Genomic DNA, 17412 nt, shown 5'->3' on the forward strand with positions numbered 1-17412 from the left:
TACGGATCATTTTACCATTTTATTTAGAGCTATAGGTAACCATCATAAAAACAAAACAAAAACGTTTACCATACTAAATCAATAGTTTCAGTTCATTAATAACGTACCGAAATTAATCCAATAAAAAGTTCAAAATATTACTAGTAAAATAAAACTAGAGGAGGTCCACTTTGGCTGTGCGGGAGGCTCGACTAAGCTTCAACAATGTTGTAGCAAACACCAACTTTTCATCTGACATCATAGATGAGTCTGAATGGATAACCATCTTCTTTAGCAAAGGGGTACAATCAAGTAAATACTTTATCAAAGATACTTCACGGAGAGAACCTCTACAAGATCTAAACACCACATCTCGAAGCTGCAGTCCCCTATATGTCTTCTGGTTTGAATCAGTAGAGCGAAAGACATATGGTAGGGAAGCTTGTGTGCTAGCAACCTACAAGAACAGTTGAACAATATCAATAAGAGAATTTAAGACGATGATTATGCAATTATGCATGTATGATAAAGATCAAGTCACTCACTGTCATATATAGGGTCCGCAGATTTGGGGAGCCACAGATCATTTTATAAGCACTTAAAACCTCAGTAAGATTACCAACATTTATTTCTGAAAATTTAAGAGTCTTGAGGCTGGGAAAGACGTTAAGGAGCAATAACTTCCTGTCATGCCATTCTTGTGGGAACTGCAAGAAAAATGCACATAGAAGCTCAATTTAATTAGTTAAGAAAACTAATACACGCTTGCTATGATAAGATGAATCACTAGCTTACAGAACCAAATTAGAGTTACCTTGCAATTTCGTAAATCCAAACTGAGCTCTTGAAGTCTTGGAAAATAGCTACCAATCTGATGGATTATAGAATGTGTGATCTCCGTACAATCAAGCTTACACAATGGCAGAGACAGCACTCTTAGATTTTTTAGTTTTGCAATCTCAACTAATTTGACATTTCCAGAAAGATCATGATGATAACCAACTTTCAGATTTTCTAGTAGTGGGCACTGAGTGATAAGTTGTCCACAATTACCGCTTTCAAAAGTTACCCGAAACAAGTCTAAGGTCAAGAGATGTGGGAAACCAGAAAAAGTTGGGGCTAGACTAATAGAGCAGTTAACAAGCTTCAAATGTTTCAATTCCATACAAGAGAAAAGATGGGTAGGCAGCCTAACCAGTGTTTCATGCTCATTTATAAGAGTAAACTCCTGAATTCCTTTTCCGGACAAGAACATAACCCAATGATAAATATCCATAACATCCAATACCTTGTCATCTGGTATACAGAGGACAAACTTTGTTATGGGACCTTTAAGTTGAAGGAGAAGTCTGCTTATATTTCTCTCATCATAATACTTCTTAGTATCAAATACGAGTTGGGTGAGCATAGTCCATTTGAATCGCCAGGTTCTTGACAAGATACTAGTCCTCACTGCATCTTGGATAGGCAAACGATCGAGAATATTAGTTACCACATTCTCTGGCATGCTACTAATAACATCATCTTCTGATGCCAATATTCTTCGATGATGCTTTATGTGTCCATGAATTGGTTCCATTCTGTACAATCGTCATCATAACAATTTAGGTTAGATTGAGGTGATTAGTGGTGGATTTCAAGTAGTGTGTTATAGGTGAGAGGTCAGTAAGTAAAATGGCATTTAATAGATTAGGGTGAGAGAGATCAGGAAAAGTGTTTTACTACTGCTGTCAAATGTGATCTCAGTTATATATTACAGGATAAATGGAAGTATTTATACTTCTTAAACTTTGAAACATGACAAACAAACCCCCTATAATAGATTATGTATACATTGAGCGCAAAAATGGAGCAGGAAAACAGATTAAGTAAACACTGAGCGCAAAAACTGATGACAAAACAGATTATGTTAACATTGAGCACAATTCACCGAGTACAACGAAACACAAAAAAGGAAAAAAAAAAAAAAAACAATCAAACAAACTGTATCTAAACAATGCAATCTCTACTGACTAACACTTAATAAAGCACCAATCAGAATTTTTGCCAAAACTTGTAATCATCCAATACCATATAAAGCAACAACCAATTTTCAGCAAAAAGTAAACACCGGGTAGATTTAAACTCAAAAACAGCGAGCCTAATGTGAACTCTGAACAAAAAACCAAGCCTAATGTGAAAACACCGTAATGTAAATACCAAGCAGATTATGTAAACACTTAGTACAAAACACTGAATAAACTAAGTGAATACACTAAACACCGAGCCTAATGTGCACCAAATATAAACACCGAGCGGAATTCAACCGGCCAAACACCGGACGCAATATCAAGCTAAACTGAGTAAACAAGTGACAGCTAAAACTGGTAGAACACAGAGTAGAATGCTTAACCACTGAGCCAAAACAGTGTACAACTAATCAAAATCTGATCAGGTATCAGATTACTATCTCTGAGCAGATTTAAACATAAACAGATAAAAATGATTATTGGTGACTATCAAATACCGAGCAAGTTGGATGTTGTGCTTACAAAGAGTGAGTGCAAATTTACCACACTAAACACAGAGTTTCTCTAAACACTGAACAGTTACCTAAACATCGTGCGAAAACCACACCGAGCAAGTTGGATGGATGTTGTGGTTACAAAGAGTGAGCGCAAATGTACCAGGCTAAACAACGCTCGAATACAGTTTCAGAGTTTCTTTAAACACTGAACAGTTACCTAATCACCGAGTCAAAAGATACTAACACAATACCAATGTCCAGGTTTTATTCACGTATAACTCGTAGCATACTATCCATTTTAACTCCGAGCAGTTAAAGCAAACACTAAATCGATACACGTAAACAAACAGCCGATTAAGCAATTGAACAATTAGCAACACTGAGTAAATGAGCAAAAATCAAGTAAAAACAACACCTAGTAGCATTTATTTTCTTTCAGGCATTTGATCAAACAGTTTATGAGCAATCTGGTAAACTAACTCGATTTCGAGTAAAATTAATATCAAACTAATCCAAAATCATCTCATTTTTGTATCTTCACACAATTAAGCAACCACGAACTAAGCAATTATTAATATACATATGATTTCAAAGCAAAAGGATATTTACCTAATTGGATTGGATGAATATCAAACACAAAAATCGAAACATTTCTGAACTCAATAATCCTCACTTCCAGCTGAACTTTAATTCGATTCCTTTGTTCTCATTCCAATATAGGTTACATTGAGGTGATTAATGTGTATAGCAGTTCAAAAACAAAAAACAAAAAAGAAGAAAATAAAAAAATGGTGAATTTCAACTACTGTGTGTGTGAAATAGCAGTTTTTTTATACTTCCTTCTTAAACTCTGTAACATGACAAAATAACCCCTATAAATACAAAGTATTACCATTCAATCACTAAAATATACGGAGTATTTGTTCTGACGCATTAATATTACTGTATTTTTTAGGCCCAATAATATGTCTACACCATACAACATGACACATGTTTTTCATATCTATATTTTTAATCTTAGACACATGGCATGATCTTTATTTTATGCCTATTTTTAAACACATTAATCATTTTTCTATTTTATATTACTATTGTAAAAGACGTGTACAACTGTATAATTATTAAGTACAAAATCATGTTAAAAACAAAGAAGTAATGAACTTTTATCCCATAGAGAAGGCTATAAATTACACCAATGTTACTTGATTTGTTTTTTAAAATGTTATCAAATTATTATTATAAAATTTAGGATGAAATTTCGAACTTATGAAAAATTTCTAATAATCAGAATAAAAACTTTCTCAACATGTCACAGCCTTGTTGGCAAGTAGTTACTTAGGAGAAGCCTTATGCCCAAGGACGAGATTAGTCCTCCATTCGTTCTCCATCCAAGGACGATAGAACACAATAAGGTTGGACTCGTCATCCATTACTCGTCCCCCCATGGACGAGTTGTCTAAGCCTTTATTTTATTTGATTTTATTTTTTTTAATTTTGTGAGTGTATAATTAAATAAACGGTGGGTCCAAGACTAATCCTTGATATAAGGTTGATTTTGATGAGATTAGTATTTGAATGATTTTTTGTTGATGTGACACTGATTAGGACTAATCCTACTAAAAATGAGTCTACATATGAAAATAATAATAATAAAAAAAAAACCTTAGACCTTGATAACGAGATTTTTTTTTTTTTTGGTGTGTGTGAGGAATTATAAATTAGTTAAAACTGATGAATAAAAAGGGTAAAAAGTAAATATATTGCAGATAATAAAATTAAGATGGACACATGTCGTTGATTTCAATTGGCCAAATACTTGCCAATACACTCTCCAAACAGAAACTTAACAAGAAAAATTTAGTGATAGAATAGGTCAGGTTAGAGTAATGAAAACAAGTTCTTTGCAACAACAATAAAAAAGATACAAAGGAGACCTAGACAAAAACAAGATCATCTAAGCAATAAACCTAGTCGCATACTGATGTTTGAAAGTGGACGCGAAGAAGCAATACATATGGTATAGTTGAGTGTGAACAATACAATCACCTCCTTATATGGTTATATCAAGAACATGGTCTGCTATGTGAGCATATATCAATGATATCATAAATTTTGAGAATAACCAACTTTCAAATAAATCACTACTAAATCAAAGAAAAAAAAAGTTCCACTGTGATAACAATCATTTGCACAAGCAAGGTAAAAGGCCAACCAAAAACCAGGCAATATAAGAATAGTTTAAAATAAACTAAACTAAGTGGAGGGCAATTTCGACTTTGGGGTAGGCTTGTTGGAGCTTCAACAGCTTGCTAGCCATCTTAAGGTTCACATTGCCATCATTGCACACTTGGGATGAGTTGAAAACAGCATCTATTTTCTTTAGCAAGGGGGAACAAGTAAGTATTGCCTCTATCAAACATAATTCATTCTCTGAGCCTTTCAAATCTTCAATCACGACTTTTTGAAGTTGTAGCTGCCCTGCTATCGTGGGGTGTACCCCTGAAGAAGGAAGTGCGTGTGATAAGAAGTCACACGTTTGCTTAACCTAAAAGATTTAATAATATTCATTCAAAAGAAAAAAGATTAAATAATAATCTCAAGCTATGAGATGAGACTAAATTCTCATATTTGTGAATATGAATACTATTATCTGGTCCCACTACGTTGTTAGTCGAAGATATACATACTTCATATAAATAACAAAGGGCTCTAGTCTACCTTTGAGGAACAAAGTACAAATGGTGGAACCACATCATCATGTTTAGCCTACAAAATAAGTTGCAATTATACGTATTATCATGAGATTCTAATATATATACATGCTACTCACTTTGATCTTAAGGGTCTGCAATTTTGGGCATCCACAAATAAGTTCAATAGCACATGACACCATGTTAGCACTGCGAAAATCTATTCCTTCTAATTCAAGAGTCTTGAGGCAGGGTATGGTGGTGGCAACCTTCATTCGATAATCTGCCAATATCTATCAGTAAAGTTACACAGAAAAGCACTTTAATTAGTTAGGTAAATTATGGAAGACTTACTGAGATAATATGTAAAATGAACTTTAAACATCCAACCTTATCTTACCTTGCAGCTTAGAAAATCTAGGGTAAGCTTTTGAAGTTTGGGAAGAAGACCGATCAATTGAAAGATACTTGAAGTTGAGATCACTTCCATATTGTTAAAAGGACATAATCGAACATATAAAACTTTGATATTTTCATTTTTTGCAAACTCGCTTTGTCTGATTTTGCTTGTAAGATTGAGATTGCCAAATTTCAAAGTCTCAAGTAACGGACACCAAGAGATAAATTCCTTGCATTTGTCATTTTCAAACATTAACGAAAACATCTCTAGGTACAACAGATTTGGAAACCGATGAAAACAGCGGATGGAAGGAAAAATACAGTTATGAAGCTCCAAACGTTTCAAGTCTACACAAGAGAAAATATAGGTGGACAATTTAAGTGGTGTTCCACACAAATTTTGAAGTGTAAGCTCCTTAATTCCTTTACCAGACAAGAACAAAACCCAATGATTAACATCTTCAAAGCAACACTCAGAAAATATCCAAACAGAGAACTTTGTTATTGCTCCTTTGAGATTAAGAAGAATCCGGCTTATAACCCTCCCAAAATATTCTGTGCTACCTGAAGCTCTTTCTGTACATCGAAAGTAGGCTATGTCAAAGGTGAGTTGGGTGAGCATGGTCCATTTAAACCTCCATTTTGTAGACAATACGCTGGTTCTCACAGCATCTTGTATTGGCAAACAATCCATGATGTTAGTTATCACATTGTCAGGCATGCGGTTAATAAACATCTTCTTGTGTTCCACTTCCACACTTGGCTGCTTTACTACATGTCCCAGGAACCGGTTCCATTATTCTAACAATAAGACACATGTAAATCATCAAATTCTAACATATATCAGACAATAAATATTCTCGTATCCATCGCCATTTTCCTTAAATGACATATGTAACATTATTTTTTAACACGGTGGTTGATATTTTTTATGGTTTAGTGATGTGCAGGCCGGTAAGCAGTTCGTGTGGCCATGTTTAAGGTGTATTGGCACATAATCATTTAACAGGATCTTAAGAGGGCTCCCTATGGTACACTTTTCTTCCTCTTTCAATTTTGTCATTTCAGCTCCACCTCATCACTTTTAAAACTGAAATCCAACTAACACACCACTACATATACCACCTTAGTAACCACTGGGTAATAGCCCAGTGGCCACCTGCCGCCACTTCCTAGGAAGGAACCTGGGATCGAGTCTTACCAAAGGCAAACTTGAAATAATCAGAGAATTATTAAGTTGTTGAAATTTACCTGGACATTAGCTTGACTGGGGGATTAGTGGGTACCAAATAGTACATGTAATCAAAAGTTATCATCCAATTATCCTTTTTTTATATACTACTTCAGTAGTACTCTTCACCGACATTCCTCTATCCTCATCATTTTATATTTTATTAATTTATACACATATCCACACACATAAATAAAATTAAAAAAAAAAAAAAAATAACATAAAGGACCCAACACCCCACTTCTTTAGCTTGTCCCTTTTCTGACGCGGGGGACAAGTTTTAAAATCAAACAAGGGCGTGCCTATGGTGTTGATTTTATTCTAATACGGGTGGGGGAGAGCTTCCCCACTCCTCCACTCCCTTCCCCGATTTTTCTTCTCCTCCCCTCCCCTCCCCTTTTGCTAGGAGCACCTCGCCACCCCTTCCCTCCCCACCCTTTTCTATTTAATTTAATTTAATTTATATTTATTTTTATTTTAAATATTAACTAAAACTATTTTTAAATAATAATAATTGTAATAATAATAATAATATAATGTATAAAAAACAAAAATAAAAACAAAAAGGACTTTTGAACCAATATTATAAATAGTTTAAACTTTAGGGTATAAATTGTAAAATTGAATTGAATTAATTAATATTAATAGTGTACTGATGGACATGTGGGGCGTCCGTCTTGTTTCTCCTGCAACATCTACATACAAAAATGTGTATATATGTATGAAAATGGTAGCTTGTTTAAAAAAAAAGAAAAGAAAAGAAAAAACAGAACCAACGGTCACTTGTAACGTTCACAACATCGGCAGCAAAACCGGCACCACTCTCCCCATTTCCCTCCCCACCCCACCGGTACCGGAGGGTCAGCGCGGTGTGCCAACCGGTACCGGTCTGGTACCGGTTCCCTCCCCTACCCACTCCGTCCACCCTAAGTGAGGAGCAACCGACAAGTGCCATAGGGAGCCCTCTAACAAGATTACCTAAAAAGTCATGAGCCAAAAATAAATCAATGAAAACATACAATTTGTGAGATGAAGACATGAGATGAAGACATGTTCTTTTCTATACAAGTACTTATTTAGAAATTTTCCACGGAGACTATAATATGAATAATGAGCCAAAAATTAATTAATCTTTTTTATTCTTATTTAAAGCAATTCTAGTAATACATAATTGCATACATGTACTGTATATGAGATTAACTAAAAAGTAAAATTGGCTTTAATTTATTAGTATTAAAAAAAACAAAAACAAAAAACATAATAATGAGCAAGCAATCAGCCAATTACAAACACCATGAGAATTAGTACTGATTAATCATAACTAATTAATTGTCAAAATTGATAGTACACGGAAAAAATATAATATATACATATACATAGATACAGTCATATATATTTATATAGATTGATAAAGAGATCGATGTAGGTAATAACACACCTTTAAAGACGGTAAATAATGTTTGCCAAACCCTTTGGGGGTATCTGTTTATCCACCATATGTTTCAATTTGAAACCAAACTAATAAAATAATAAAAAACCCCAAATCACTGATGGGATTGGATTGAGATGTATTGCAAAAAAGGCGCCAAGAGTTTTCAAAAAGAAAAATAAAAGGCGCCAAAAGGTATTGGATTGGATGGGCCTCTTTTTATGGGTCTGGGCCTGTTAGAAAAAGATTGTTTGGACACATAAATCTGTCTAATGTTTGAGGCCTTCACTGGGCCTAATTTTCCTGGATAACCGATCCGCTATCTAATTATAGTCAACAAGTAAATCACGTACGATTAGGATCAAAGATTCAAAGAAACATGGGTTGGAGTTTGAACTCCTAAATTAAGCTTTTATGTTGCATGCCTCCACAAAAGACGATTCCAAAAGAAACTCACAAGAGACATCCAATGCATCTTTTACGAGTAAGTTTTTAGCAATAGACAAATTAATTTCATACATACACATATACTAGCATGATATTTACACAATGTGACGATGGCGGTAACGGCGGTTTGTTAGTAACGACAATTACTGGCCGGGGTTGGGTGATGTAAATTGATATAAATGTAATTTATGTAAAAGATATATTAAAAGATAAAGGTTTAGATTGTAAATTGATAATACAAAGGTATAGTGTGAAAATACCTTTCTCTCTCTCTCTCTTAAAGGAATCAAGCCTTTTTTCCAAATAATTATCACTCATTGAAATTCAATCTACCCATTTTCTTATGGGATTTGCTAAATACAACTTAAATCTTTTAAAATTAATCAATAATAAATCAAAGATTCTCCTAATTACTTCCGTTCCTTATATTCCATCCCTGCCAATCAAAAAATCGACCTGCCCAATCTTCAATTCATCACCCCCTTTTCTTCTTTTATCTTATAACACATTACAATTGACAATTAAAATTATAATACTAATATTTAGATATTAGATTGACAACTTATTGAAACGATATTAGATATCACCATCATCATTACCATCACCATCAATTTTGTATACAAGTACTGGTTTATGAAAACATACAATTTGTGAGATGAAGACATGTTATTAAGATTTGGAATAACTAATATGATGACTTTCTAAATTTTCGTTTGATTTGGCTGTATAATAATTTTTTATTTTATGAATTGTGGTATTTGATCTTATTATCTATCTAATAATAAACAATATAAAAAACAAAGTCAATTGATTTTATTTTTTTTTCCCTCTAAAATATGCATATTAAAGCAGCATGGTTAGATCAGTGGTAAACACCCTTGCCTCTTGAGACAGAGGTCAAAGGTTCGATTCTCATCCCATGCAAAGGTTGGAGGGCCTTTTCTACCATTTAGGTAGAAACTGGAAGCAGCCTCTCTACTTAGATAGAGGTAAGGTCTGTCTACATTTTAACCTCCCTCATACACCGTCAAGGTATTGAGGCTCAAAACCCGCACAAGTTGACACTGAGCAGTTACTTACTTCCCTCTAAAATATGCATATCACATATATCAATATTAAGTGAGTGAGGGCAAATTGGGTGGACCTAATTATGGAGAAGTAATGATTGAAATTTCACAAGACATTCTACTTGAACACAAAGGTGATGCTATTGATTCTATATTGCCATGTATTTATCCTGATCTTTCCGACTATGAACAAGAGGCAGTCACTTTCCCAAGTGATCGAGTTTATTTTTAAAAAATCGATTTTAATCATAGACCATTATATGTAGTCGTTTCACGTGTCAAGAGAAAAAAAAAAGAATTAAAGATGTTGATTCATGATGAAAACAAGCCATCTAAAAGGACTAGAAATGTGGTCTACAACTAAATTTAGGTTTATTGGGTTACTTTTTGGTAGAATAAAAAACAAATGATTTTCTTTGTTTTTTGATTACAAATAAAACATATAAACAGTGGCTAACAAGTAGTGTTTACGTACCGGTCAGTAGGTGTTCTTATTTTGAGTTAGAATAATAGCTCTAACAAGAGATATTAGTTTGCGAAAATATTACGAGTAAAAGACACCTCCCATTGTATGGGTTTCTTCTATTTTGACTCAATATTGGAACACCGCCCATTGTTACTTTGCAAATATTGAAATCATTCATTGGTTTTCTACTCACATATATAACTTTTAAAGAAAAAACTTTATAAAACTCGCGTGTTAACGAGGGTCAACATCTAGTTAATTCATTAAAAACAATATGGTCATGGGTGGATAATTTTTATTTTCATGATAAGACAAATTACTCCATGTATGTAACTGACCTAGTACTTAAAAAGTTCAGGACCAATACTAGGACTCGAGCACCAAATTTATTCGTTGAATTAAACTTGAAATGTGTCTGTAGCTGAAGGGAAACTAAAACTACTAGTATATACTGTATATAGGTATAGATATAGATATAGATGAACCATAAAAACAATACAAAAACCTTCACCATATATCTAAGTCAATAGTTTCACTTCACTAATAACGTAGTACCTAAATAAATCCAAGATAGGTCAAAAACAACATTAAAACTAGAGGAAGTCCACTTTGGCTGTGTGGGAGGCTCGACTAAGCTTCAACAATGTTGTAGCAAACACCAACTTTTCATCTGACGACAGAGATGAGTCTGAATGGATAACCATCTTCTTTAGCAAAGGGGAACCAGCAAGTAAAAACTTTATCATAACTACTTCAATTCGTGAACCTTTACAAGATCTAAACACCACATCTTGAAGCTGCAGTTGTCCCAATATGCTCTGGGCTGAATCAGTAGAGCAAAAGACGTATGGCAGAAAAGCTTGTGTATATGCAGCCTACAAGAATAGTCGAACAGTATTAATACGCACAACTATGAAATTTTAGGACAAAATCTATATATATTATACTACGACTACATGTCAATTCACTCACTGTCATATTTAGGGTCCGCAGATTTGGGGACGTCGAAATGATTCCCATAGCACATGCCACCTCAGCAAAACCACTAAAATTAATTTGTGATATTGTAAGAGTCTTGAGGCTGGGAAAGGTGTTACGGATCATTTTGTAGTTACCATCCAATTCTCCTGAGCACTGTAAGAAAAATGTACTTAGAAGATCAATTCAATTAGTTAGACAACTAATTAATACACATGCACTTTCTGTGATTAAACGAATAGTGAATTTTACAGGACCGAATTAGAGTTACCTTGCAATTTTGAAAATCCAAACTGAGCTCTTGAAGTCTTGGAAAATGGATACCAAACTGAAGGATTATAGGAACTGTGATCACCATATAGTCAAGCTTACACAATGGCAAAGACAGCACTCTAAGATTTTTTAGTTTTGCAATCTCAACTAATTTGAGATTTCCAGAAAGATAATTATGATAACTAACTTTCAGATTTTCTAGTAGCGGACACTGAATGATAAGTTGGCAACAACTACCGCTTTCAAAAGTTACCCGAAACAAGTCTAAGGTCAATAGATTCGGAAAACCACTAAAAGTTGGGGTAAGACTTAAACAACAGTTATGAAGGTTCAAATGTTTCAAGTCTAGGCAAGAGAAAAGATGGGTATGCAACTTAAGTGGTGTTTGATGGTAATTTATAAGAGTGAACTCCTGAATTCCTTTTCCAGACAAGAACATAATCCAATGATTTATATCCTTCACATCCAATACTTTGTAATTTGGTATATGGAGGACAAACTTTTTGATGGGACCTTTAAGTTGAAGGAGAAGTCTGCTTAAATTCCTCTCATCATAATACTTCTTAGTATCAAATACGAGTTGAGTGAGCATAGTCCACTTAAACCTCCAGGATTTTGACAAGATACTAGTACCTACCGCATCTTGGATAGACAAACGATCCAGAATATGAGTTACCACATTCTCTGGCATCTTGCTAATAACGTCAACTTCTGATGCTGATATATATTGATGATGCTTTATGTGTCCATGAAATGGTTCCATTCTACTGAATAAAAAAAGACAAGGACAAGTATTAAGTACAAAAGTATGGTAAAAACAAGACCGAAAAAGCAACGAACTCTTATCCCATAATGAAGACTGTAAATTAGCTATGACGACCTTAATATAAATGGGCATCTTAATAATTTGCATCTGCATTGCAAGTACTTAAGACTAATGGCAGATTATTCACTATATAAATTACAAGGAGAAACGAAATGAAGCAATGAACAGATTAGTTATTTATTTAGCATACAAAAAAAAAAAAAAAAACCTTGTCATATCTTAATAAATGCAAATGAAAAAATTAGAAAATTTTTTCTACTTTTCTGTAACTAAACGCATCTTAACTGATTACATAGATCATCGAAACTCTGTTTCTAGATCTGATACTAACCTTAATTACTTTAATATGTTATTTAACATTACAAAAAACCAACACTGCCTAATGAATGAGGAGCTGGTGACATAATGAATGAGGAGCCAGGGACTGAGGCCCCAATGAACACTAGCCATAACTATAACGGTCCTATGGGTTGTCGGGTTCCGCATAAAAGTCCTAACAATCCAAGCATGATCATATCAATCCGGTGAAGGGCGGGGTATAGAGTATGTAAAAGTGAAAAATATGATCAAGTTACCCGTTAACTAAACTCTAGTGCAATCAAAACATTTATGTAAAACCAGTTACAAGTTACAACATATATTATTAGAATTAGAATCCCCTATTCTCATTATGCCCTGAATAAAAAAATTAGACAGACAAAAGAGTTAGGAATACCTCAATATAAAGTAATTAGTTATCGACAATCAAAACGATCGATTAGGGTTAACTTCAATTATTTTGACCTTCCGTTAGAATGAGTGTGTGATACTGTGATTCTGTTTCTGTGTATTGTGTAATACTTGTATTTATCCCCTAGATTTCACAAAACTTAACATTGACTCCCTTATATAGTTATACTAGTCCTAATACCCGTACAATGTACGGTAGTTATATATGGATTGTATCATAAAGAACTTCGAAGATACCTTATACATGATTTATGAGTATGAAATAAATTTTGGTTAAAGTAAACGGATAATCAAAACTAAATTATAAACAATAATGATTAATATAAGATATGTTTAGTTAAAGTTTTATATTTACCTTAAATTTTTAAAATCATATCAAAATTGGAAATTGTAAGCATAGAAGATGACGACAAATGACTTTGTGATTTCGGATCGTAAACTCAACTTTTTAAAGTCTTCATGCTATTAACTTATTATAAGTAATATAAGTAATACAATTGAAAATTTGAGAAAGACAATAAGACAACTTTATTAATGAGAAAAACAATCAATCAAATAAGGTTATAATGTGTTTCGTATTTATAAGCTTAGAGTTAGAGTTTAATTCTATGTTTATTAAGGAAGTTGAATCCATGTACAATTAAATTAGTTAATTTAATAAAAATATATAAATTAAAAGGACATGTGTCGATCAAGGATTACGTCACTTGTCGTTTTAAGAACATCTCAATCATGTTTTAGTTTATTGGTAGATGGTTAAAAAGAATTTACTCTTTTATATCTTCTGATAAAAGTAAAAATTAAGTTGGAAAATTTATGAGGCCTTTATCTAAAGTCTCCAACAAAAGCCCTTTTCCGAAAGTGATAAACTAAAGATAATATAAATGAGGTTGTTTTAAAAAATCCACTTTTTCTATGTGCAAAAAAAAAAAGTTTAGAATACTTATACAGTTTATTTTAGTTTTTTTAAAAGTAAATATACAAGTCTTAACCTATAACGTAAACGTAAGCCCAAAACTCAAAAACTTGAGGTGTTCGTTAATACTTGCAATGGTGATGACAATCAATAGCATCATTGTACACGTTTTACCTACACTGTCTATTCGTGATGTCCTATCCCGGTTCATATTAAAAATATATATATATATTTAAAAAAAAAAATTATCCCAGTCTGTCCGAGAATAGAATGTTAATGTTAAAGGGGTCTTGAGTTCGATCCTTAGGAATGACAAGTCTTGGGGTTTTTTTCTCCGAATAATTGTAACGGCCCATGGTCAACATCTCGTTGTCTAGGGTACGTGCAAGGCTTCACCATTATACGGTGAGGTTTCCTTGATGTCGCATACCGACTGAATGTTCGGAAAAAAAAAATAATCTTAAAAGGAGATCAGTTGGAATAGAAGAATCAAGTGCTGCACGGATAATTAAATATGGTCAGTATGTCACCGTTTCGAAAGGAAATTAAGACTGTAAGGGCCTGATGGATTCATTTTGTCTATTTGTTGCCCTTTTTTGGTTGTTGAAATGCACTGTTAATGAATGTGTATGCTGCTGAATTGTTTATCTTTGTTTGTTCAACAGATTATATATGAATCAATCACTCAGGTTTGTTTTTTTGTTAAGAAAAAAATTTCCCTTTGCTTCTTACCACATCTACAAAATTACTATCATAAAGACATACAGAAACTGTAAATCATACTATGAAACACTTGTCCTACCTTAGTAAGAAAATACAAACATGGCAAAAAGAATAACCAACTAAATTGAAAGAACTAAAAAACTACTATCATAAGTACAATGGAGCAAAACAGAAGTGTTAATAAATACAAGAACCCTATTATGTTAGATAGAAACCTCTTGATTTCAGTGTAGTGATGACCTGAACACCACTATTTTTTCAAACCACCAAACATATTTCACATCATGGTACAGTACAACATGATAAAACATGTTTGGTAGTGTACAATATACATATCATATCACAAAATACAAAATATCACCTTAACACAACACATGATATTGAACTATTCTAGAACTGAGGGCCCATTACACAACAACTATAGGAAAAAAAAAAAAAAACTTACAATATTAAAACTAGTAGAAGTCTATTTCGGCTACAGGGGAAGCTCGATGGAGCTTTAACAACTTTCTAGCAAAAATCAAGTTCTCCTCTGACGACAGGGATGAGACAGGATGGATGGAGACCTTCTTCAGCAAAGGGGAACGAGCAAGTAAAAACTTTATCAAACATACTACATCCTCTGTATCTATAAAACCTTCAAACACAATACTCTGTAACTGAAACTGCCCCATTGAGTTGCAGTCTACCTCTAAAGAAGTAATTCCAGGTGGTGGGACATGATTATTGTGAGCCTACAAAATTAAGAGTTTTCATAAGCACAACAAAGAGATCTCAAGACTCAAGATATAATACATATGCATTCACTCACAGTGATCTTAACCGTTTGCAAATTTGGGCAGCCACAGATGATATCAAAACCACATGATAGCATAATACTGTCTGTCATGTTTATCTTACTTAATGTAAGAGTCTTGAGGGACGAAAAGACGGTAGGAAGTCTGTTTCTAGTACGTGCTTCTGGCACAACCTACAAGAAAAAGAGAACAAGTAATGCGTTCGATAATTCATGAAGTCTTGCTGTATCTTTCATAAAAGGACTTACGTTAGCCTTACCTTGCAACAGTAAAAATCCAAATCAAGGTTCTGAAGTTTTGGAAGAAAACCAAAAAACTGAACGATACTGAAACTTGTGATAGCTATAATTTCAAGCATACATAATGGGAAAGCCAACGTCTTTAGATTTCTAAACTTCGCAATCTCAACTGATTTCATTTTGTTGGCAGCATCATCATCACGAAATTTCAGAATCTCAAGTGAAGGACACCAGTTGATGAAGTCCCCAACAACGACGTTTTCATATCTCATACACGTCAGTTCTAAGCTCGACAGATTTGGAAAACCACGAAAACTAGGTGGAGGAAAAAAATGACAATTGCGGAGCTTCAAATGTTTCAACTCTAGACAAGAAAAAAGGTGGGTAGGGCAATTTAAGTGGTGCCCTAGTGAAATTAAGGAGAGTCAAATCCTGAATTCCTTTTCTGGACAAGAACAGAATCCAAAGACTAACATCCTCGACCTTGAATCCCGTGGGATATGGTAAATAAAGGACAAACTTCGTGACGGTACCTTTAAGCTGAAAGAGAAGTCTACTTATATCGTTCCCCGTGTAACATTTTTTGCTAAAATAAATGTTATCGAATACAAGGTGGGTGAGCATATTCCATTTAAACCTCCAGTCCCTGGACAAGATACCAGTCCTCACCGCAAGACGTATAGGCAAACGATCAAGAATGTTAGTTATCACGTTATCAGGCATGTTGCTAATAACATCTTGTTCTTCTGGTGCAAATTTGGATGCTTTAGGATGTCTCCGTTCAACGGGTTCCATTATTCTAACAAACAAAACAGACTTAAGCTATAACTGTATGAACCCATCCCAAATCAACAAATTATTAAGGCATGTCATTGAAAATGAAAGACGTACAATAATTATTGATTAATTTTCATGTTCCTAATAATAATAATAATAAAAGACGAATTATTAAGCAGATTATTAAGGTATCCCAAATTATTAAGCAAAATAGGCACTTATAAATAAACAATCTGAAAATTCCCCTTGAAGTCAATCGATTGAGAAGCTCAAACTTAATCAATACGAAAGCAGCTTAATTGGTTAAGATACTACAAATTAAATCAAAAGTCCGAAACAAACCCTAATTAGCTAAATTTCATTAAACCTACAATTAAATATCAACTAACAAATAATAATTATTTTAAAAAAATAATGCATATTTGATTTGATTAATAATCAACGTACCTTTGTGAGGAGTTAAGAGATTCTAATGCTTGATTGATCCGTGTGACTAGTAGTAGTATATTAATATCATATCACTCACTCTCACTCACTAGAAATTAGGAAACCATGAATTTACTCATTTAGGGGATGATTCATCAGAAAATGGACCCAGGCTTTCTAAAGCTGGTGCTGTAAATTTGGGCCACATATTTGGGCTTTCGTTATTTGTACTACTACGGTTTCGTTATAGGTTAAAATAAACTTTAAATATAGTTCACCCAAGTATTTCTACCGGGGCGTTACCCGAAAGAAAAACAAAAACTCTAGTAAACATTAAGCCAAAAAATAAATTTTTTGTGGCAAAAGTGAAAATCAAAGTTGTGGTAAAAACTAAAGAAAACGAACTTTGGTAATAAAATTTAGAAACCAAAAGTTATGAGGTAAAAAGCAAAAAAAAAAAAAAACTTTCGGAGCGAGAAAAAGTTTCCGTGATGAAAGTCTAAAAATTAAAAGT

The 17412-nt window shown here is 33.5% G+C and overlaps 2 protein-coding genes and 1 pseudogene across 2 annotated transcripts; all 3 read right to left on the reverse strand.

Moving 5' to 3' along the window:
• On the reverse strand, positions 1–3287 carry LOC122597750 (F-box/FBD/LRR-repeat protein At1g13570-like). Its single transcript, XM_043770319.1, has 4 exons — positions 3095–3287; positions 794–1559; positions 525–686; positions 1–436 (listed from the first exon to the last, which is right to left on the reverse strand). Exons 2-4 carry the CDS (start codon positions 1556–1558, stop codon positions 155–157), a joined length of 1209 nt encoding a protein of 402 aa, XP_043626254.1. The 5' UTR covers position 1559; positions 3095–3287; the 3' UTR covers positions 1–154.
• Positions 3288–10807: 7520 nt separating this feature from the next.
• Positions 10808–12228, reverse strand: LOC122597329 (F-box/FBD/LRR-repeat protein At1g13570-like). Its single transcript, XM_043769934.1, has 3 exons — positions 11464–12228; positions 11187–11348; positions 10808–11089 (listed from the first exon to the last, which is right to left on the reverse strand). The coding sequence occupies exons 1-3, from the start codon at positions 12226–12228 to the stop codon at positions 10808–10810; spliced, it is 1209 nt and encodes a 402-aa protein (XP_043625869.1).
• Positions 12229–15096: 2868 nt separating this feature from the next.
• Positions 15097–16476, reverse strand: LOC122598351 (annotated as a pseudogene).
• Positions 16477–17412: the final 936 nt, after the last annotated feature.

This window comes from Erigeron canadensis, chromosome 4, assembly GCF_010389155.1.
Source record: "Erigeron canadensis isolate Cc75 chromosome 4, C_canadensis_v1, whole genome shotgun sequence".
Classification (NCBI taxonomy): domain Eukaryota; kingdom Viridiplantae; phylum Streptophyta; class Magnoliopsida; order Asterales; family Asteraceae; genus Erigeron; species Erigeron canadensis.

Bases quoted from the DNA above. Each gene is read 5' to 3' on its own strand.
- LOC122597750 (XM_043770319.1), bottom strand. From the start codon at position 1,558: ATGGAACCAATTCATGGACACATAAAGCATCATCGAAGAATATTGGCA. The intron at 687-793 runs GTAACTCTAATT...TTTTTCTTGCAG, and splicing joins TGGATTTACGAAATTGCAAG to TTCCCACAAGAATGGCATGA. The intron at 437-524 runs GTGAGTGACTTG...CTGTTCTTGTAG, and splicing joins TGCGGACCCTATATATGACA to GTTGCTAGCACACAAGCTTC.
- LOC122597329 (XM_043769934.1), bottom strand. From the start codon at position 12,228: ATGGAACCATTTCATGGACACATAAAGCATCATCAATATATATCAGCA. The intron at 11,349-11,463 runs GTAACTCTAATT...TTTTTCTTACAG, and splicing joins TGGATTTTCAAAATTGCAAG to TGCTCAGGAGAATTGGATGG. The intron at 11,090-11,186 runs GTGAGTGAATTG...CTATTCTTGTAG, and splicing joins TGCGGACCCTAAATATGACA to GCTGCATATACACAAGCTTT.